Here is a 22,297-nt window from a genome sequence, read left to right as displayed (position 1 = left end):
ACACGAACGCCGACTTATGCGGGTACTCCATCGCCTTAAAGAGTATGGCCTGAAGTTATCGCTGGAAAAATGTAAATTTTTCCAAACCACAGTTCGGTATCTTGGGCATGTAATCTCTGAAAGCGGAGTTGAGACGGATCCCGAAAAGATTCAGGCCCTAAAGACCTGGCCACGGCCCAAGAATCTCAAAGAACTAAGATCTTTCCTGGGGTTCTCGGGGTACTACAGACGTTTTGTAAAAGGGTACTCGTCCATAGTACGCCCACTCAATGACCTCACTCGTGGTTACCCACCACTACGTAAGAAATCAAAGTCCAAAGAACCCAACCAGACCTACTTTGATCCCAAACTGCCATTTGAGGACCGATGGACCGCAGAGTGTCAAAAAGCTTTTGACTCCATCATTGAAAAGCTAACGTCAGCCCCCGTCTTAGGCTTTGCAGACTCGAAGCTGCCTTATGTGCTCCATACCGATGCCAGTACTACTGGCTTAGGTGCAGCACTCTACCAGGAGCAGGAGGGTCAGCTCAGAGCCATAGCTTTTGCCAGTCGTGGGTTATCAAGAAGTGAAGCACGATATCCAGCCCACAAGTTGGAATTTTTAGCACTCAAATGGGCAGTGACTGAAAAGTTTCACGATTATTTGTATGGTGGTCAGTTCACTGTGGTTACAGATAGTAACCCACTCACATACATATTGACCTCTGCTAAGTTAGATGCCACTGGCTATAGGTGGCTTGCCGCTTTATCTAACTACAACTTTAAGTTACAGTATAGAGCGGGCAAGCACAACCTAGACGCAGATGGGTTGTCTAGACGTCCTCATGGAGAACTCGTAAATGATGTCCAGTCCAGGAAAGAGCAGGAGCGTGTAAGCCAAGTTGTAGAGCGTCACCTAGCTGACACTGACACCACTGACACCATAAAGCTTGTAGATAGTGATGTTATCCAAGCAATCTGTCAAAATCACCTTGTAAAAGTCAGTGATGATTGTCAGGATAGTGGTGTTACACTTGTAGAATCGCTTACCCTCTCAGCTGACGCGATTCCAGACATCTATGTTTCAGAAGAACATCATGGCTTACCAACCATCCCTGCCTTGTCCCAATCAGAAATTAAGGATAAGCAGAGAGCAGACTCGACAATCAGCCAAGTTATCAAACAAATCGAACATGGTCAGACACCTCCACCGACTGTTAGAAAAGAACTCCCAGATCTCCCTCTTTTGCTTAGGGCACTCAATCGGTTGGAAATGCACAATGAGGTGTTATACAGAAAAAGACAAGATGGAGACCAGGTGACCCACCAGCTTGTTCTTCCTGAGGAGCTCAGAGCTTCAGTGCTCCAAAGTTTGCATGATGACATGGGCCACTTAGGTATCGACAGAACCCTTGATCTGGTCAGAACCCGATTCTATTGGCCACGCATGGCGACACAGGTTGAGCAGAAAGTGAAAACATGTGATCGTTGTATACGGAGAAAGAGTCCCCCTGAAAAAGCAGCTAGACTGGTCAACATAACAACAACCAGACCTTTAGAACTCGACTGTATGGATTTTCTCAGTCTAGAACCAGACAGTAGCAACACACGGGATATCCTTGTGATAACTGATCATTTCACTAAGTTTGCCCTCGCATTGCCCACCTCTAATCAAAAGTCACGAACGGTCGCCAGGTGCCTGTGGGACCAGTTCATTGTCCACTACGGCATACCTGAGCGCCTGCACAGCGATCAGGGTCCTGATTTCGAGGCAAAACTGATAAAAGATCTGTGTGAGATCTCTGGGATAAAGAAAATAAGAACTACCCCGTACCACCCACGTGGTAACCCTACTGAACGATTTAATAGAACACTACTTAGTATGTTAGGAACACTGGAATCCAAACAAAAGTCTCACTGGAAAGACTATGTTATGCCATTAGTACATGCGTACAATTGCACCCGTAGTGATGCAACAGGGTTTACACCCTACGAGTTGATGTTTGGCAGAAAACCCAGATTAGCTGTTGATCTTGCATATGGACTTCCTCTCAGCAAAGATCAAAAAGTGACACATTCGCAATATGCTGAAAGTCTCAAGAAACGGCTAGAGGAAAGCTATAGGTTAGCTTCTCAAACCGCACAAAAAGTGGCAGACAAGAATAAGGCCAGATTTGATCGCAAAATAACTGTTTCAGAACTTGAACCTGGGGACCGGGTTTTAGTTAGAAACGTGCGGCTGCGTGGCAAGCATAAACTTGCTGATAAATGGGAGGCAGACATCCATGTGGTAGTCAAACGTGCAGGCGACCTACCCGTTTATACTGTTAAACCCGAGTCCAAGCAAGGTCCCTCCCGAACTTTACACAGAGACCTGTTGCTTCCCTGCAGTTTCCTCCCGGTTGCCACCGCAGACACATCTGAGCCACAGCAGGTTCACCGTCCTAAAACGCGTCAAACTGTTGTCACAGAAAGCAATGAGGATGAAGAATCAATGGAACTTGACAATGAACTTTTCATTCAATGGGTTGATGATTCCCCATGTGAAGAAATAGCCAGATTTACTACTGTACATGAATATCCAAAACCTTCTCATGAACCAGACATTACAAACTTACCTGATTGTGACCTTTCTGAAACTGCTAGCAACAAGGAGCTGAATATGGATAAAGATGCAAGCAAAGACGAACTTACCAATCATGTGCTTGTTGAAAACTTACCAGATGGAGATGATATTGGAATTGACGATCCTGTGGACAATGGAACGGGAACCGTATTGGATGAATCACCTGAGGATTTGGTTAAAGAACCAGGAAACCAGCCTGTTAACTCACCTGATGAGATGGACAGTTGTGATCCCATTACAACTCAACCAGTAAGACAGTCAACAAGAATCAGACATCCACCTAAAAGACTTGATTATCCTGATTTAGGAAACCCTCTAGTTACTGTTGTGAAATCACTTTTCCAGGGTTTGAGCATAGCCTTTTCTGAGTCCCTAAACAGTACAGAGGGACAGTACTGGCTACACATGCAACGAGACGTGCAGGACATTTAGCTGGGGAGAGTGTAACCCAGTAGAGAAAACTACCTTTTGTTATTTTTTTCTTGTTTTCGCTTTATTTGTATAAATGTATTTTCATTATTTTATTTTGAAAAGAAACATTTATTTTGAAAAAAGGAAGTGTGATCCTCTAGCAAACTTTATTTTTCTATTGCCGGATCACAAGGGATAAATGCCTTTTTCATTGGTTGAAGGTGGTTTTAGCCCCGTCTTCCGAAACACCAGACCATCATTTCACATGAGCTAGATCTTTTCGCACGTGGAAGTAGATGAGACAGGCCACGGATAGCTCGTGCGGAATTTTCTAACATTTTGGTGAGTTGAGCCCATGGGTTTGAAAAGTTAATAATGTGTTAGTCTGTTGCTAAAAGTTGTTTCTTCTGTTCATACCGATTCGCGAGTGGTAATTTGCTGTTTAAAAACGGTTGAAATGCTGTTGTGGTAGGATTTGTTTAGCATACTCGAAGGATGATTGGAAAAATGTATTATCTTGCTGGTTATACCTATTAATCATAATTTCATGGTTAAAAAGAGAACAAGAAATTCATTTGTTGTTTTACATGGTTAAAATAATTTCATGTATAACGAGAGATATATTCAAAGCATGCATGTAATGTATTACTGTGGTAATGTGAAAGAAATGTGAAAAGAGATAAAGAACTAAAGCTATAGCTGTGATACAAGAGAAGAAACGGAGCTGGCTGTGTACAATAATGTTAATATTGTTGTGCAGGCTAGGTTTTTTTTCCCTTGTCCGTGTGGAAGGAACTAAGATTTTGGATTCCAATGGATTCTCTCCGGATGGAGATGGCGAGCCTGAGCCCAGACTGAACTTTGCAGAGGAACTTACTCTTCTTCCTCGACGGAGACTCCCAAGTGGTAACACACAAACCACAAACGAAAGAGAACAAGAACTAGACTAAGAATTTTTGACTTGACAAATGACCAAAGACAAAAAGACAATTGAATATTGAGCACAAACGACTATTTTTGGGGTTATTTTTGTTTTGCCGGCTTCTTCTTCTTATTGTTATGGTTATTATCACTACTACTGTCAATGTGGAATTTGTGTCTTGTTTATTTCATTTTTGTGCAAAATAATAACTGTTGCTGCTCAAATTCCTGTCTCCAGCCATTTCATTCTGCATTCGCCTCGCTTTCTATTGTAGCCCTGCCGAACCTAGCAACTGGTCCGTAGTTTGGCTGTCCTAAACTATTTAAAATGAGTCAGTGGTTACACATGGCTACCACAGCATCTTGCAGAGACATGCCATCCCCTCCAGATTGCATTTAGTTAGACCATCACTTATTTTTCAACAGGACAATGACCGCAAACACACCTCCAGACTGTGTGAGAGCTATTTGACCAAGGAGAGTGACAGTGCTGCACCAGATGGCCTGGCCTCAACAGTCACCTGACCTACGCAGAGTGAAGGCAAAAGGACCAACAAGTGCTCAGCATCTCTGGGAACTCCATCAAGACTGTTGGAAACCATTTCAGATGACGACGTCATGAAGCTCATGGAGAGAATGCCAAGAGTGAGCAAAGCAAAGTAATCAAAGCAAAGGGATGATATTTGGAAGAATCTAAAATATGAAATGTTATTTCACACTTTTTGTTTACTACATAATTCCATATGCGTTCATTCATAGTTTTGATGACTTCAGAGAGAATCATAACTTCAGACTAAAAAAGACTAAAAGACTGAGTTGCTCCTGAGGATTTTATTAGTGTTGCTTTTCTTCCATCAGAGGTAACTGTACGGAACGAACATCTTGTAAAATGCCCCATTGGACTAATTAGAATATCAAACATGTCTCCTAATCTCCATCATGTTTTAATTGGCCGGCTCATTTTCTCGTCTCACCTCAGGAACACGTGTACTGAGAAACAAAAACAAATCCAGTTAATGAGCAGACACTGAACTACAGACTGCTGCTAAATTTACATGTTGTTAGAATATCTTCAAGATCAAATGTTCTGTAACAGGATTACATGTATTAAAGTATTAATATATAAATCTACAGAAAACAAAACAATAGAATATAAAAAATATATACAGGGGAGGTGAATGAGATAGTGTCTGTCTCCCAAATCCAAACTGGAAGACTGGAATAGCCAACACTATTGGCTATTTTACCTTTGTTACTCACAACATCATTACAGCTTCTACATTCATCACATGCACTCGGTGTTGCCAACTTAGCGACTTTGTCACTATATTTAGTGACTTTTCAGACCCCCTTATTGATTTTTGTTTCTAAAAAGGAGACTAGCGACAAATCTGGCAACTTTTTCTGATGTTATTGGAGACATTTTGTTCACGTCAACGCACGTATCGTTCTTATTCTCAACAAGCAGCGGGTGCTGCCATGGGCACCTCGCGGTCACAGGCGGCAGGTAGTCCTCACGCGGCAGTTGCTCCCAGCAGATGTCAGAGTGGGAGATATTCACCCCTACACTACAAACTGCAAATGAATCGCAAGCACAGGAGCTGAAAATATTTAGAAGAGCCAGTCAGACTGCAGGCTGCTGCATGTGCAGACCAGTAAAGCTCTTCTCAGGCAATCCTAACAAGAAAGCATTGCAGTAATCCAACATAGATCTTCACTGCTAAGACAAACAGGCCTGTCAGCTCAACTGGCCTTTAAAGCTGCACTTCAGCAAAGATGGCAAATCTGCAGAAAGCCAGTGTGTGAAGCTCACGCAGGTGTGAACGTGTGAACACGTTATACAAATATTTTGCTTCAGAATAGATTTCTTCCTGATGCTGTTCATATTTTGTATGTGAGAGAAAGAAAGCAGAAAAAAAGAGAAATAGCTTTTTACACGCTAACTCCCCGTTCTAATTAATACAGATGGGCTCTCATCGGCTCCACTTGCATGTCTGTTGGAGGACAGTTTGATATCAGCAGGTTTGGCTCTGTGGACACTTAAGGACCTAATCATTACCTCTTTAGTAGCTATCTATCACCAGGCTAGTACTACTAATCTCCCTGTGTCTGTACATGATGAATGTTTTGCCACGTCTTACGCCCGCTCGCTCGATCATACAGATTATCAGAAAGGGAAGTGAAAGCATATCTCATAATTATGATCCATACAGACAAATTAATACAGAGGATTTTGATGCTCTGCCTCTCTGATGACATTCATAGGCACTGGTCCCTGTAAAGATCCTGTTGGTAGTAATAAATGAGTTGTGGCAACGGGCTGAAAGATGAGAGGTATTCAGCTGGGAAACTGAGGCTGTCGGCGCACGGGTTGTGAGCCAACAGAAACCCCAAATACATCATTACATCAGTGTTGAGTTTTTGGGAGAGAAGCCTAGCTTGTGCTATTAAGCCTAACCTAATCTTGACAGAAGCTCTTCTGATGACAACTGAAACAAAAGCCTCTAAAATGGCAGAAATGTATTCCTCTAGTACAGAAGCTTGGGTGATAGAGTAATGGGAAACAAGCCAAACGAGCCCCCTCCTGAGTCTAAGCCATTGTGCCAGTTTGCTAATGTCCCTCCAGGTCAATCATTGTTGATTCCGGGACTCTCTCTCTCACCTGGATCAGGGTGAGAGGGAGTGTAATCCTTGGCCTTTTCATTGGTCTATGATGGTTCTGGAGCTCAGCAGCTAATAGGACATTATCAGCTCCCTGGCTGGCTGTACAGCTGATTAATGTCAGAGGAGATGACACAGGGCCCAGCTGGGGCCTGATAAAAGGGCGTTGGGATTGGAGAGGGCAGGATGATGAACGAGCTACAGAGTCTACACCCGTGTCTCATTAGCGTTCCTCTGCTCTTTGGCATTGAGCTAATGTAGCGCATCGGTACTGTGGCCAGAGTGGCCAGCTTAGGGGAGGAATGTTTGAAGCTCTGAAGAGCAAGGAGAGCTGAAGGAGGAAGTTAACGTCAGGGGGAGGGACAGGGGGATCAGGGGTGTAGTGACCTGTCTGACAGCAAGAGCTAATTTTCTCTCTCCCTCACACACACACACACACACACACACACACACACACACACACACACAGTCTACCCCCACCCACCCTACATTCTGCGCTCGTTACTGTGTGTTACATAACACCTTGACCAGACATTCCTCCCCTAAGCTTTTTTTCCGTTGTGTTGGATGCTGTAACACACTTTACTATATATATGTCAATCACATTATTTGGAGCACTAATGTAATTATGGTACAATTTTCTTCTGGGAACCTTTTATTTCTATCTTAAAGACCTTGAAAGTATCAGATTATCTCAACAGAACAGTAGTTGTGAGTTTCCAAAAGTAAAATCAGAGGCCAAGGTTTCAGCTATGAAGTTTCTCTGTGGTGGCAGTTCCCAGTTTCTGAAGACAGACACTGTCTCTACTTTTAAGTCTTTAAAGTTTCCTTTTTGGAGTCTTCTCTCACCCCCATTCTCTGCGGCCTGCTGGAGCGGGGGGGCTAGGAGGAGGAGTTGGCCGTCCGACAGCGGTCTGGAGTGTGGGGCCTCCCTGCTGCTGCGGAGTCTGGGCGGTCTCCCTCAGACATCGGTGCATTGGTGGTTCTTTGTGTCCGGGGATGGGCATCCGGGTACACACCAGCTCACTCCTTGGCGGCTGCTTATCGGAGCCTGGGGCTCGCTCGGGCCACTTCGGAGGTGGGGTGCCCCCGGCCTCTCGGCCTGGGGCTCGGTCACTCAGGCACGGCTGGCTGCCGGCGGAGCTCACGGGCGCGTCACTGCAACTCCCCCTGGCTTCTGCTCCGCGGCTGCTGAGTGAGCCCTCATCTGGGACTCTCCTCAGCTCTTTCTGGGACAGTGGCGCGGCTGCCCCTCTGTTGGTCTTCCTTGGTCTCTTGTGTTCTGGGGGCCTCTGGATGTCTGGAGTTTTGATCTCCTCCACACCTGCTTCACGCCCTGGAGGACGGGGCTGTGGCCCCCCCACACCCTCTAGCAGATCATTACATGAAGGAACCTTTTAAAAAACAAGCGCGTCCATGCTCACAGGTGTACACACGGGTGATCACACCCACAAACTACACCCTTTTTGGCTCCTACCTCAAAGCACACTGTGTTCTGTTGATCTTATGTGCTGCACAATAATGTTTAACATTTAGTATTTATTGTCATATTCCCATATATCATTGTGATGTTGTTTATTCTATTACTCTTGTTCTCTTCTGCTTGTTTTCTTTTTTCTTTCTCAGCAGGTGACCCCAGGTGATCGATATATGCATTTTTTTTTCTTTTTTTTCTGCCCGTTCTGTTGGTTTTTGTCTTTTGCCCTTCTCCCCCGTCCCTCTTCTCAGCTGTTTCTCTTTCCCTCTTTCTTTCTCCCCTTCTTTCCTCCAGTCAAGTCTGTCCCGTATTCAGCAAGTGAAAATAAAATAAACAAGAAAAGGTGAATCAAATGGACCATTACGGCAAGGCTGGGATGGTCAATTTGGTAAAGTAAATCCGTTGGGCATCTTTCTTTGCCTTTAGACAACAATTCTGATGCAAAAGAGCCAAACAGGACAGGCAAAAAAAAAAAGTTGGTTTCTTCTTTGTGGATAAGAAGGATAAAACCTTATGACCATGTATTAACTTTTGTGGTTTGACTGATATAACTCTTAAGAACAACATGTTTGGATCAAAGAAAGGGATGAATGGAAAACTGCATTCAATACTCACTTTAGTCATTTCAACCATCTGATTATACCCTTTGGTCTCACCAACGCACCTGTTGTGAGAAATTATCTCAGCAGGTTTGTGTTTGTCTGTCTAGACGACATCCTGATTCTTTTCCAGCTCTCCTTCTGAACAGGAGCCTCACGTCCATCTGATGTTTCAGGGTCTGTTGAAAAACTATTCATCAAAGGTGAGAAGGTTGAGATCCACACCGACTCCGGCCTGCTTCACTGGTTTTGACAGACATGTTTTCTCTGTATTGTTGTTCGGTCTTTACCCTAAACTATAAGGCGAGTTGAAGTGACTGTTGTGATTTGGTTTGTAGAAATAAACCTAAATTGGACTGAATTATATGAGATATTATCAGTATGTGTCTAATTTAAAACTAGTCTTTTTGTAGGCTTCACTGCAGATATGGTTACATGTTCTCTGCATTTGAAACCTTAAATGTAACAAGAAACGCACTAAATTAACACAGCATTGTTTTTGTTTTCCTCGTGTGATGGTTAACAAGTTTTATACATTTGTTCTACAAGTGAACTGCTCATGTCTCCTTTTAATGTCAGTAAATCACAGTCAGTTTCGGTCTTACCTGTCCGACAAGCACCACAGACAGTTTGTGATTTTGTGCCTGACAAAAGACTAAAATGCAACTGTAACAGTCTGGAAATGGACAGTTACACAGATCTGAGCCTGCATTTAAGAATGCTGGACAATGCTAATGCACATCTCTCAGAAAATAATTGTCACCAACCATAATTTTCAGAATGGTTTAAAAGCATTTTTCATGTGCTGCTGTTTGCAAGCGAGTTTATATGTCACACATGTTTGTGGCACACGTGTGATACAGCTCCTATATATATATCCATTATTTCTTGCCTCCAGTTAATTGGAGCACAACCTCACCTAATGCCACTCCTCCCCCACCTTTTCCTCACACTCATTGACACTTAATTATATTATTTTAAAGGGTGTTATTGCGTTGTGACTGAGGGGGAAATGCGACACCAAAAGTGAAGAAGGGGGGCATAGTTCCAGGCTAAACCCCTGACCTGGCACACATCAGAGGGTCACAGAGCCAAAAATGACAGTTTGAAAACACACTGTGCCAATGGTGAAAAGCTACCTAAAAAATACTTAGACATTTAAATAAGGAGGAGGTGCTCCATCTGCATTTGGTCCTAGGGCAACACACACTCATTACCACCCTCTGTCACAACATCAATAGGACACACAAATGGAAACAGGAAAAGGAGCAAATGCTCATCAGCAAGTATAGTTTATTATGAGCGATACCTGCCAAAGAAGTCCAATTTTGCATTTAGGACATTTGCATTTGCATACAGATGGAAATTAGCCCTTGGCTATAATCTGGTATGTTTACATTCATGTAATTTTTTTTACATTTATGTTCATTAACATGCACTGTAAGATATTCTTATTATTACCACTATGCAGGCTAGCATTTTATTGCAGGGCTAACATAGAGATACAGTCATATTCACACCTGCAGGTTTGTAGAATCAACAATGAAAGTAACAGTGCATATCTGTAATGACTTCATGAACTTCTTTACAAATAAAATTTTAATCATTAGAGAAAAAATTACCAATAATCATCCCACAGATGTAATATTATCTACAGCTACTTTCAGTACCATTGATATTCATGTAGACTCTTTTTCTCCAATTGATCTTTCTGAGTTAACTTCAATAATTCCTTCCTCCAAACCATCAACGTGTCTTTTAGACCCCATTCCTACAAAACTGCTCAAAGAAGTCCTGCCATTAACCCTTTAAGACCTACTATAGAACCAAGTCCGCCAGAGCTTATATTATATTTTTACATGCTGTAGTGCCATTTTTGGGAGCATTCCAAGTTGCTATACATCAGTACAACCATTATAGCCCAAATTTTAATAATATGTATGCATTAAGTGCATAGTAATTACATAAATTGCAAAAAGGTGCAATAAACTACAAAAAAATTGATCAGTTTTGTTTTTTTTTAACATATATTTCTGTTAGAGAAATTTAAGAGGCTTATGCCTCAAAACTGTAAATACAAAAAAGTTGCACAAAATAGTTTCCCACCACAGGAAATTAATTTTGAGTGTCGTCATAGTTTTATTTTTGAAATACACCAATTTTTATTTACTACAGGAAAAACGAACCTAAATATCATAATGCAAATTTGCAAAAAAACAGCATATGCATCAAAATAAACTATTTCCAGCAGTGCAATATGACTTCTAAGCATCCCAGAAACAATACAGTCATAAAAGTCAAACACAACTTTTAAAAACACCAGTATAGGCTGATGGGGCCCTGAAGGTAAAAAACTACATTTCCGAGAAAATGACGTCACTTCCGGTTTCGGGCAGGTAATGGCGGACATAGTTTGCGCTGATGATCTATTCCAACATAGGAAGTGTTACAAACAGCTGATCAGATCAGTAAAGCGTGTTTCTGGAATATTGTGTTTTTATTGCTGCAAGTGGTTTTTATGCAATTTTTGCAAAGCTATATGTGGAAGGAAACTGTGACCTAGGACAAGCTGATGGCATCAGATGTACAACTCCTCTGGTTTCATATGCAAAAAAAATTATTGCGCTAACTTACGTTGTTGCACTTCTACCAGGATTTAAAAATAGTTACGCAAAACAGAGTGTGCCCGCTCTGACCGGCTTTAAAGGGTTAATTAATGCTTCGATCTTAAATATGATCAACCTATCTCTAATAATCAGCTATGTACCACAGGCCTTCAAGCTGGCTGTAGTTAAACCTTTACTCAAAAAGCATCTCTAGACCCAGCAGTCTTAGCTAATTAAAGGCCAATCTCCAACCTTCCTTTCATATCAAACATCCTTGAAAGAGTAGCTGTCAAACAGCTAACAGATCATCTGCAGAGGAATGGTTTATTTGAAGAGTTTCAGTCAGGTTTCAGAGCTCATCACAGCACAGAAACAGCTTTAGTGAAGGTTACAAATGATCTTCTTATGGCCTCTGACATTAGAGCGATTAGAACATGCTGTAGGTATTACAGGTACTGTGCTCCAGTGGTTTGTATCATATCTATCTAATAGACTCCAGTTTGTGCATGTAAATGGAGAGTCCTCTTCACACACTGAGGTTAATTATGGAGTTCCACAGGGTTCAGTGCTAGGACCAATTCTGTTTACATTATACATGCTTCCCTTAGGCAGCATCATTAGAAGACATAGCATACATTTACACTGCTATGCAGATGACACCCAGCTCTATCTGTCCATGAAGCCAGATAACACACACCAATGAGTTAAACTGCAGGAATGTCTTAAAGACATAAAGACCTGGATGGCCGCTAACTTTCTGCTTCTTAATTCAGATCAAACTGAGGTTATTGTACTCGGCCCTGAAAAGCTTAGAAATATGGTATCTAACCAGATTCTTCCTCTGGATGGCATTACCTTGGCCTCCAGTAACACTGTGAGGAACCTTGGAGTCATTTTTGACCAGGACATGTCCTTCAACGCACATATTAAACAAATATGTAAGACTGCTTTCTTCCATTTGTGCAACATCTCTAAAGTTAGAAATATCCTGTCTCAGAGTGACGCTGAAAAACTAGTTCATGCATTTATTACTTCCAGGCTGGACGACTCATTATTATCAGGATGTCCAAAAAACTCACTGAAAAGCCTTCAGCTAATCCAAAATGCTGCAGCAAGAGTCCTGAGGGGGGACTAGAAAGAGAGAGCAGATTGCTCCTGTTTTGGCTTCCCTTCATTGGCTTCCTGTTAAATCCAGAATTCAAAATCCTGCTCCTCACATACAAGGTCTTAAATAATCAGGCCCCATCTTATCTTAATGACCTTGTAGTACCATATCACCCTATTAGAGCGCTTCGCTCTCGCTCTGCAGGCCTACTTGTTGTTCCTAGAGTATTTAAAAGTAGAATGGGAGGCAGAGCCTTCAGTTTTCAGGCCCCTCTTCTGTGGAACCAGCTTCCAGTTTGGATTCAGGAGACAGACACTATCTCTACTTTCAAGATTAGGCTTCAAACTTTCCTTTTTGCTAAAGCATATAGTTAGGGCTGGACCAGGTGACCCTGAATCCTCCCTTAGTTATGCTGCAATAGATGTAGGCTGCCGGGGGATTCCCATGATGCATTGAGTTTTTCCTTTCCAGTCACCTTTCTCACTCACTATGTATTAACAGACCTCTCTGCATTGAATCATATCTGTTATTAACCTCTGTCTCTCTTCCGCAGCATGTCTTTATCCTGTCTTCCTTCTCTCACCCCAACCAATCACAGCAGATGGCCCCGCCCCTCCCTGAGCCTGGTTCTGCTGGAGGTTTCTTCCTGTTAAAAGGGAGTTTTTCCTTCCCACTGTCACCAAAGTGCTGCTCATAGGGGGTCATATGATTGTTGGGTTTTTCTCTGTATGTATTATTGTAGGGTCTACCTCACAATATAAACAGCTGTTGTTGTGATTTGGCGCTATATAAATAAAATTGAATTGAATTGAATTGAATATCTTTGGATTGCAGGAGGAAACCAACCAACACAAGTACAAGAAGAGCACGTCAACTCCACACAGAAAAGCCCTGGCCCTATTATTATTATTATGCATCTATTCTCTTCTTTGTCAGATTCGCAGGGCTGGAACCTGTCCCAGCTACCGTAGAGTGAGAGGTGGTGTACACCCTGGAGTCATTATCTGGAATATCCTATTAAATGACCATAATATGATAAAGAATTTCTCTATATACACCTCTAACATACCTATATATTCATTCCATATATCTGTAGCGCAGTGACTGTGATCCTATGCTTTTACTTGTTGCAAAGTCTTTGAAGATGGCGGGAGTTCTGAATTGATCAGTGCATCAGCAGATGCAACATGAAGTGGTCATTACCACAGCAACATACATTCACAGCACCCACAAAGTCTTTTGAAAAAACATCAACTAAGAAGAAATAAACACTGGTTGTATGCGTCTGTTAGAAGGCTAAATGTGCAGCTCTGTTTCCCTCCTGTAGCTCACCACTGTGGGTGGCAGCAGGGCAGCACAGTTGTTTAGGGATATATGGCCCCATGGGAGTGAGGGGTGTCAAAGGTTTATTAAAGAACCAGTAAGTAGTTCAAAATACAACCTGCTTAAAGCCTTGACCCACTGACCTCTCTCTGTCCCCATCCCCCTCCTGCCCTACACATGCATGTACAGAGCACTAGCACATGTTCAAATGCAATGTTGATGGGATCTGGGCATAGATCACCCCAGCTTTGTACTGCAGATGTTCCCATTTATAACTCCATATATATTTGTGTATGTAGAGGTACATTGAATTTAAGAGTCAAACAAGACAAATATAGATGGGAAAATTTAAAGTATAGGAGCAAAGAGTAGTCACAGCTGTCACTGTTAATGTGTAACAGTATAATTTTATAACAAATATATGTAAGGTATAAATTAGCCACCTCATCCACACAGCTTGAATTAAAATAATACATTTAGTGTAAAGAACTCAGACATTTTTCGTAATATTCTGTGATTCTAATTAAGTTGTACATTTGCATAAATCATTCATAAATGGATGGTGACCTCGTTACACATTTATGACTTAAATTTCAGAAACAGTTACAGGACAGGAGCAAATTGTAAGATGCTCAAAAAACAACGAGTGATGAAAAGAAAGCAAAATGTCTCTTATTATTATTATTATTATTATTGTTGTTGTTGTTGTTATTATGCAACCACCAAACATTATCAAAAATACAGCTGATCCACCAACTATGCCATTGTTCTATCTTGAAAAATATACATTATGGCCATAACACCCTGAGCATGATAATGTCTGTCTTGCAAATTTAAAGGAACGGATGCAGTCTCACAAAATCCATCTCATTAAAATAAATTACATAAAATGAAAACAAACAAAATAAACCCCTCAACTTTGACTATACACACTTATGCACCTACTGTTATCTCAGGTCAGAAGCCTTCAGTGTGGCTAAGAATCAACTCTTGGTTTGGACTATTTTAAATGAAAGCTCTTTAAATGTACAATTTATTATCTGCCTGCATGCAACATAAATCTAATATCATATTTAATAGAAATGAGTGTGCAGTATCACATGTGACCCTGCTGTATCACATGTCTGCCATTGAGTCGTATCAGCAAGGGTGAGCACCAGTTCTATTGTGGATCTCTGAATCTGTACTCGCCACCTCCGCCTCAAATACAAACCAACGTTCCCATCCTAATGCCACCAAAAGGTGGGGGGTGGCAACAGTTACTCAATGTCATACTGAAAAGCACTCTGAAGCAGTGATGTCTAGACACGTCCTTTCCCATGAAAGATTTGGAGGCCTCATCCCTCACGCTCATCCTCTCCTCCCTTTGTCTTGGGCCTGTATTCCTCTGTCTTCCCTGCTGGCACAGGACAATTACCAGCCAGCACTACTTCCTAAACGTGTCATCGGGGGCAAGCGATTCCCCGTCAGGCTCCAGCAGCCAGGGTCCGAGGGTGGGACTCCCATGATCGGCCATGCAGACCCATAGCACAAGCGTAGCTGGCTGCTTCCCAAGCCATGACGGATGCAGGTGTCAATCACAGTCAGAAGGAGGACAGTGAGGAAAAATCCTGGGCTGAATATTTATCTGGGAAGACCATGAACAGCAGTCATGTTATAACTACATTTTGTGTTCGGGTGATGAAAATGAAATGAAAAATCCTACAATAAAAGGCAGTATAATATATTTTGATCTCGATTAGAAATCTTTCTAATGAGAGCAACATATACACCATAAATGTAAAGCGCACAGCATCTGCCATCTCATCTTTTTTTCCTCCCAAATTGGATCCTGTGTTCAATCTTTTGTGCCTCCTCCCTTGGCTTATCAGTAGCTAATGACTACATAGGGACACCAGCGAGGGGGAGGTCCAATAGTGTGTCTAGGTCTTTTCATGCCAGAGGGGCCTCGGGCACAAAAGGCTGTCTACAAAAGACCCCTCTTATTCTCTCATTATTGACACCCTTAATTGTTTTTTGCTGTCTGATAAAAGCTCTCATAGCCTAGCCGTATCAGCAATAACCTTCTGTTTCAGCTGTATGGGGTGGATTCAGGGGGCGGATGCTGTCGCCTACTGTGGTTCTGAGCATTATCCCACTGCTGGGGGACTGAAATAAATGTCGAACTATTAACAAGGATTTTGAACTGTTCCCTGCGCCACTTTCAAAAGGTTGAATTCGTTTGTATTCAGTGCACAAGCACATTGGAATAGTCGAAACCTCCAGAGGTGGTCAGGAAATCCCATTTCCATATTGTTTATTAACAGCTTTGTGTGTTTGCCAGCACTGCCATTCAAATTCCAGCGGCCGGCAATATTTTGTCTTATTAATTACATCTGGGGGTGTAAATACAAATCTCCTGAAACATCAAGCGTAGTCTTGAAAATGCATTGCTTTATTATGAGAAAAAACCTGAGCCGTAATTAAATGGCACACTTTTATTAGTGCTGTGTGTCACAACAGCCTGGGTTCTTGTCAGCAGTGAATGGCTGATGTGGGTAGTTATTCCAGTCAAAAAAAACCTGTCTAATCCCATTTCAACTTAAGTAATTAGTGCTCTTGTCATTAGTTTGGCACAAATTGCCCACTTACCCCATCTTATAAATATTTCACACATACTCCTTATGAACTGTTAGGACATTGAAAGGATTTCGCCTGAAAGGAAATTAATAAGTTGTTTATGAGGAATGTTAATCAGTCATCTTTTTGAATTCATAACTTGGCAGTTGTGTATTCCTAATTATCAAGATCAGCAGCCAAGAAAAACAGTCCTGCTCAAACTTTTAGCTACTATAAAATAAAGCAATTGGCCAAGTTTTCTTTTGTTAGAGGCTTTCTGATCACACTATGCTGCCTTATTCTACGTGGTGTCTTGAAGTATAACACAAATGACACAGATGGAAAGTAGCAATTTACATTAAGTCGCATAACTGTAAATTTACTTTATTTATTGAATCTATCATTGCACTTTTAAGTAAGCTTTGTCTGGAACACTGTCGCACAGTGACTAATAAAAAAAGAAGACAGTGAATGACAACCCTGCACTGGACATTACTGCAGTGGGTGACAGGCAGCAGAACAAAGTAGTGCTAAAATTACCAGAAAGATGGAAACCGTAAACTCTAGCACAAGTGATGCAAACACAGCTGAAAGCAAAGCTGCGAATAAAAACTCGCAAAGCACTGCAGAACAGGATTAGAATTAAAATGTGAGCCTGGTCAGTTTTATGACATCCAACACTTTAGAGAGTACATTTATGTTGTTATGTTGTGAGTAATTTGTTAAAGGATAATTTATTGAACATATAGTAAAAGATGTTTAATATGTTAGGTGGAATTGAGAACTGCAGTTGCAGTCTATTTAGGTGTAAAGAAAACAGATACATTTACACATCAGCTGACTAATTGCTCTGTGAAAGTGGCTTCGCTGTGTAATGTGCAAAACATGAAAGTATAGTTTCCACTGTTTTTGATAGCCTTGCTCATAATTTCAGCATTTCTGTATAACAGTAGTGGTGTGATTGTCTGGGGCTGATTTGCTGCTTTAGGACCTGTGTGGCTAATGTATGGCTCAGTTCATGGATTAAAGTGCAAGTGCACTTGGGATATGAAGGCAAGGCAATGATTCAAAAGTCACCAGCAAGTGTGTGAAAGACTTAACTCCAGTTAAGATGCTTTGGCGTGACTAAACAGTCCATTTATGGCATTCATGCTCAAAAACCCTCCAGTGTGGCTAAATCTGCAAACCTTCAGCAAAGAAAAGTTAGCCCAAATTCCTCCCCAGGGATATGAAAGACTCATTATCTGTCATCACAAACACTAAGTACACTGTAAAATTTATTATTCTTTTTAATTATAAATATTAAGTAGACTGAACTCAGTTTTTATCAATTTGTTATTAGAACTAGATTTAAATAAGTTACCAGTACTTTTTTCATGCAAAAATGCTGATCAACTCAATTTATTTGAGTTGTCTTAACTTGGAAAAACTAAGGCTACGTTCACACTGCAGGCGAAAGCGCATCAAATCCGATTTTTTTTACCCTTTGCGACCCATCTACACTGAAAAAAATGTTTTGTTCAATTTACTAAATTTTTTTATGACAAGTGGTTGCACGAAATAAATTTGTTTGAATCCAGAAATATTTTTTAAGTACACTGAATTTAATTTAAGCGAGTAAAACCAACATATATTTTTAAGCTACTTTAACTTAACTGTTGTGGATACGACTTAGTCAAATATTATTAGTAATTCCAACTAAGGTCGTGTTAAATGTACCAGAATAATTTGTTTCCTTTACACTTATGTCCCAAACTTATATTCAAATCAATCAAATTGTTAATTTCTCTCTATTTCAATTAAGTTAAGTTTACTTAAAAAATATTGCTTACCCTGATTTGTAGTTTTTAAAAATGTCAATAATGAAAACTACAACATTCTTTCACATCATATATTAATGCAAAATTTGTTGCAAACAGAATAAGAATCCACATCTCTAAGAAAAATTGCTGCAATTTGTATAATACAAATTACAAAACTTTTGCCCATGAACTAGTAGCTTTAAAAAGCTGTATTCAAACAAAACAGAAACAACAGACAAGGGAAAGGTTAACCAATGTTTCTCTTCCTCTATAAAAAAAAAACAAAAAAAAAACAAAACAAAACTCCTTACATAAAAGAATAAAACACTGCCAGCAGTATAAAGTATCACAATTAGAAACTGATGCATCCACAAACTAACCAGTTTCAGACTTGCTGTTCTGCGATCCATATTTAGAAATTGCATTTTAATAAGGTAATTAGACTTAAAATTAAACTTGTGTTTTCCTTACTGCTTATTGACCACTGTCTTTCCATTCTAGTCCTTCCTTGAAGATTCTGAATGTTTTACATATTTTCTGACCTAACATACTCGCTTCAAAACAATTAATAGTCTTTAAAGTGTTACCAGTGTGCTGCAGTGTGGTAATCATGAATGTTTTTTTTGTTTTTTTTAAAATTCGGTTGAGTTAACACTGATTATACGCAGGGCAGCAGCTATAACTGAATAATTACAAAGTTGCTCTTCAAGCTACTCAAATGTACCACATGTGAAACATTCATTATTGAAAGTTAAAATGTTCAATCAAAACATAACACAGAACAAATGATGGTTGTACAAGAGTTTCACTCCTATTCACAAGAGCACCAGTCATTGGTAATTTACATAACAGCATTCTCTTGATGTGTGGTTTTAGAAATCTTCCTATCCAGTAGCAATTTTGTTCTTCAGCCCAAAGACTTTGGGGGAGAGCTTTTCACCGTCCAATCCCATCAACACTTTCTAAATGAATTCATAATAGTCCTTCAATTCCTTGGGGAAGGCTAGGTTTAGTGCATAGATTACTCCAAGCATCAATGCACAAGCTTGGGCCAGAGATCCAATGTTGTCCATGACTATCTCCCCTTCAACAAATATTCCAATGTCATCATAATGTCCATTTTGTCCATCCTCCCTGTTGATGACATAAATGCCCATGGTGTGCTTCTTCAGGTCTCTCTGGATATCATCTCCTTCAATGTCCTAAACATTTAATAAAAAGGTAAAAGAAAAAACAATTAACTCTACAATTAAATTCCAATCTAGTCGTTTGTGTGTGTGTGTGTGTGTGTGTGTGTGTGTGTGTGTGTGTGTGTGTGTGTGTGTGTGTGTGTGTGTGTGTGTGTGTGTGTGTGTAAGTAATACACACACACAGATATCTATCTAAAAAGTGTGTGTATAGATGAATTGCTTACAATGACTTAAATGACTTACAAAGAACTCCCGAATAAGGCTTCCGTCCTCTTCACCAAGGTAGAGGCAAAGTGCCCTGAGAACTGCTTCCCTTTTCACTTTAACATCACTTTCAGCCTGTTTAAAGAGAGTTGCTGATTAAACCAATTTGGAAAAAAGAACAATGTCTGAAATTCGCAATAAGTAAATTTTATCATATGTCAGTTCAAACATCCATCCATCCATCCATCTTCATCCGCTTTGTCCGGGGCCGGGTCGCGGGGGCAGCAGCCTAAGCAAAGAGGCCCAGACCTCCCTCTCCCCAGCCACCTCCTCCAGCTTGTCCGGGGGAATACCAAGGCGTTCCCAGGCCAGCCGAGAGATATAATCTCTCCAGCGTGTCCTGGGTCTGCCCCGGGGCCTCCTCCCGGTGGGACATGCCTGGAACACCCCACCCAGGAGGCGCCCAGGGGGCATCCTTGTCAGATGCCCGAACCACCTCAGCTGGCTCCTTTCGATGTGGAGCAGCAGCTGCTCTACTCTGAGCCCCTCCCGGATGGCCGAACTTCTCACCCTATCTCTAAGGGAGAGGCCAGCCACCCTTCGGAGGAAGCTCATTTCTGCCGCTTGTATCCGCGATCTCGTTCTTTCGGTCACTACCCACAGCTCGTGGCCATAGGTGAGGGTAGGGACGTAGATCGACCGGTAAATTGAGAGCTTCGCTTTTACACTCAGCTCCCTCTTCACCACGACGGACCGGTGCAGCGTCCGCATTACTGCAGCTGCAGCCCCAATCCGTCTGTCGATCTCCGGCTCCCTTCTCCCATCACTCGCGAACAAGACCCCGAGATACTTGAACTCCTCCACTTGTGGCAGGAACTCATCCCCGACCCGGAGTGGGCACTCCACCCTTTTCCGGCTGAGAACCATGGCCTCAGATTTGGAGGTGCTGATCCTCATTCCGACTGCTTCACACTCGGCTGCGAACCGTTCCAGTGTGAGCTGGAGGCCCTCACCCGATGAAGCCAACAGAACCACATCATCTGCAAAAATCAGAGATGAGGGGAAAGCGGTGCTCTACCTGCACTGTGTATAGTGCTGGCGGAGCGCTGCTGACGTCGACTGAGAAAATTGTCAGGCGGTGGAAGGAATACTTCGAGGACCTCCTTAATCCCACTGACACGTCTTCCGAGGAGGAAGCAGAGTCTGGGGATGAGGGGAATGACCCGCCAATTTCCGGGGGCGAGGTCACTGAGGCAGTTAAACAACTCCTTGGTGGCAGAGCCCCTGGTGTTGATGAGGTCCGCCCCGAGTTCCTGAAGGCTCTGGACGTTGTAGGGCTGTCCTGGTTGACACGCCTCTGCAATGTTGCGTGGAGATCAGGGGCAGTACCTGTGGACTGGCAGACCGGGGTGGTGGTCCCCATCTTTAAGAAAGGGGACCGGAGGGTGTGTTCCAACTACAGGGGGATCACACTCCTCAGCCTCCCTGGGAAAGTCTATGCCAGGGTGCTGGAAAGGAGAGTTCGTCCGTTAGTCGAACCTCGGATACAGGAGGAACAATGCGGTTTTCGTCCTGGTCGCGGAACACTGGACCAGCTCTTTATCCTCTACAGGATACTTGAGGGTGCATGGGAGTTTGCCCAACCAGTCTACATGTGTTTTGTGGACTTGGAGAAGGCATTCGACCGTGTCCCTCAGGGTGTCCTGTGGGAGGTGTTGCGGGAATATGGGGTGTCTGGCCCATTGCTACGGGCCATTCGATCCCTATACGACCGTTGCAAGAGCTTGGTTCGCATTGCCGGCAATAAGTCGGACTCGTTCCCGGTGGGTGATGGGCTTCGCCAGGGCTGCCCTTTGTCTCCGGTTCTGTTCATAATTTTTATGGACAGGATTTCTAGGCGCAGCCAAGTGGCGGAGGGCTTTCGCTTTGGTGGCCTCAGAATCTCATCTCAGTTCAAACATAGTAAATAAAATTTATATATGAAATTTCAAAATTTAGATTGTTTGGCTGGTCACCTAAAACGGCTTATTGGACTCACCAGTCACCTGCCACTTAAGACAAAAGAAATCCAAATAGAATTTGCAATATTCAGATTTACCTCTTGCATGATCTGCAAGTGGTGGGCAAGTTTCTGCCCAGAAACACCGCCCTTCTTCTGGAAAACTGTCATCAACTGAGGTGTAATTCTGTCCAACTGTGCCGCGAAGGTCGTCTCCAGTTGAAGTGTTGTAATACACTGGAATTCAGCATTTACCTGTATCACACACACACCACACACACACACACAGAAAAAAAGAAGACTGGTGCTTAATCACCGGTATGATTATTTTGTTATTTCTTCATTAAATGCTACAATGCAATTGCCATCACTTCATAAAGCATGATTATCATATGGGTTAGTATACAGTGCATGAAGGATGTTACTACTGTTAATCAAAGAAGAAATGAATGGCATCAGTCCATTTAACGGGTTTAAAGGGTTTTAAAAAGCAGATATTTGTCTGTTTCAGGTGGTTGGCAACACATTTTCCTGTGCTCTTTGTCCACTGGTGGGAGTGTCTCACCTGTGAGGTCAGCGGGGCAGAACTCTGCCATCAGCAACAGAGAGCAGAGAAAATTTAGATGTGCAACTAAAAACATGCTTGCCATGTAAGCCCCAAACATCTCTGAAATTGCTCTGCAAACTTCAGAGTACTTGTACTTCAGGAGTCCTGTGGGTACCATAAAGACTCATGTATGCACACAAACCACATTTTTTTTGCAATCTGATCCTCTTTCTCTTGGCTGTTTCCTTC

At 42.0% G+C, this 22,297-nt stretch overlaps 1 protein-coding gene across 1 annotated transcript; it reads right to left on the bottom strand.

The window, feature by feature from the left end:
- Positions 1 to 18,765: 18,765 nt before the first annotated feature.
- LOC308410297 (uncharacterized protein) lies at positions 18,766 to 21,687 on the bottom strand. The gene is made up of 3 exons (XM_080903538.1): positions 21,601 to 21,687; positions 19,542 to 19,637; positions 18,766 to 19,310 (listed from the first exon to the last, which is right to left on the bottom strand). The coding sequence occupies exons 1-3, from the start codon at positions 21,670 to 21,672 to the stop codon at positions 19,071 to 19,073; spliced, it is 408 nt and encodes a 135-aa protein (XP_080759664.1). The 5' UTR covers positions 21,673 to 21,687; the 3' UTR covers positions 18,766 to 19,070.
- Between the last annotated feature and the right edge of the window lie 610 nt (positions 21,688 to 22,297).

The sequence above is a fragment of the Rhamphochromis sp. 'chilingali' genome (genome assembly GCF_963969265.1).
Source record: "Rhamphochromis sp. 'chilingali' genome assembly, chromosome: 14".
Taxonomy (NCBI): domain Eukaryota; kingdom Metazoa; phylum Chordata; class Actinopteri; order Cichliformes; family Cichlidae; genus Rhamphochromis; species Rhamphochromis sp. 'chilingali'.
Note: the sequence above shows the minus strand (reverse complement) of the source record. Positions and strands in the feature narration are given on the sequence as shown.

Excerpts from the sequence above, each read along its gene's own strand:
- LOC308410297 (XM_080903538.1), bottom strand. The coding sequence starts at position 21,672 with ATGACAGTTTTCCAGAAGAAGGGCGGTGTTTCTGGGCAGAAACTTGCC. Across the intron at positions 19,638-21,600 it reads ACTTGCAGATCATGCAAGAG|GCTGAAAGTGATGTTAAAGT; the intron begins GTAAATCTGAAT and ends CTCTTTAAACAG. Across the intron at positions 19,311-19,541 it reads GCCTTATTCGGGAGTTCTTT|GACATTGAAGGAGATGATAT; the intron begins GTAAGTCATTTA and ends TTAAATGTTTAG.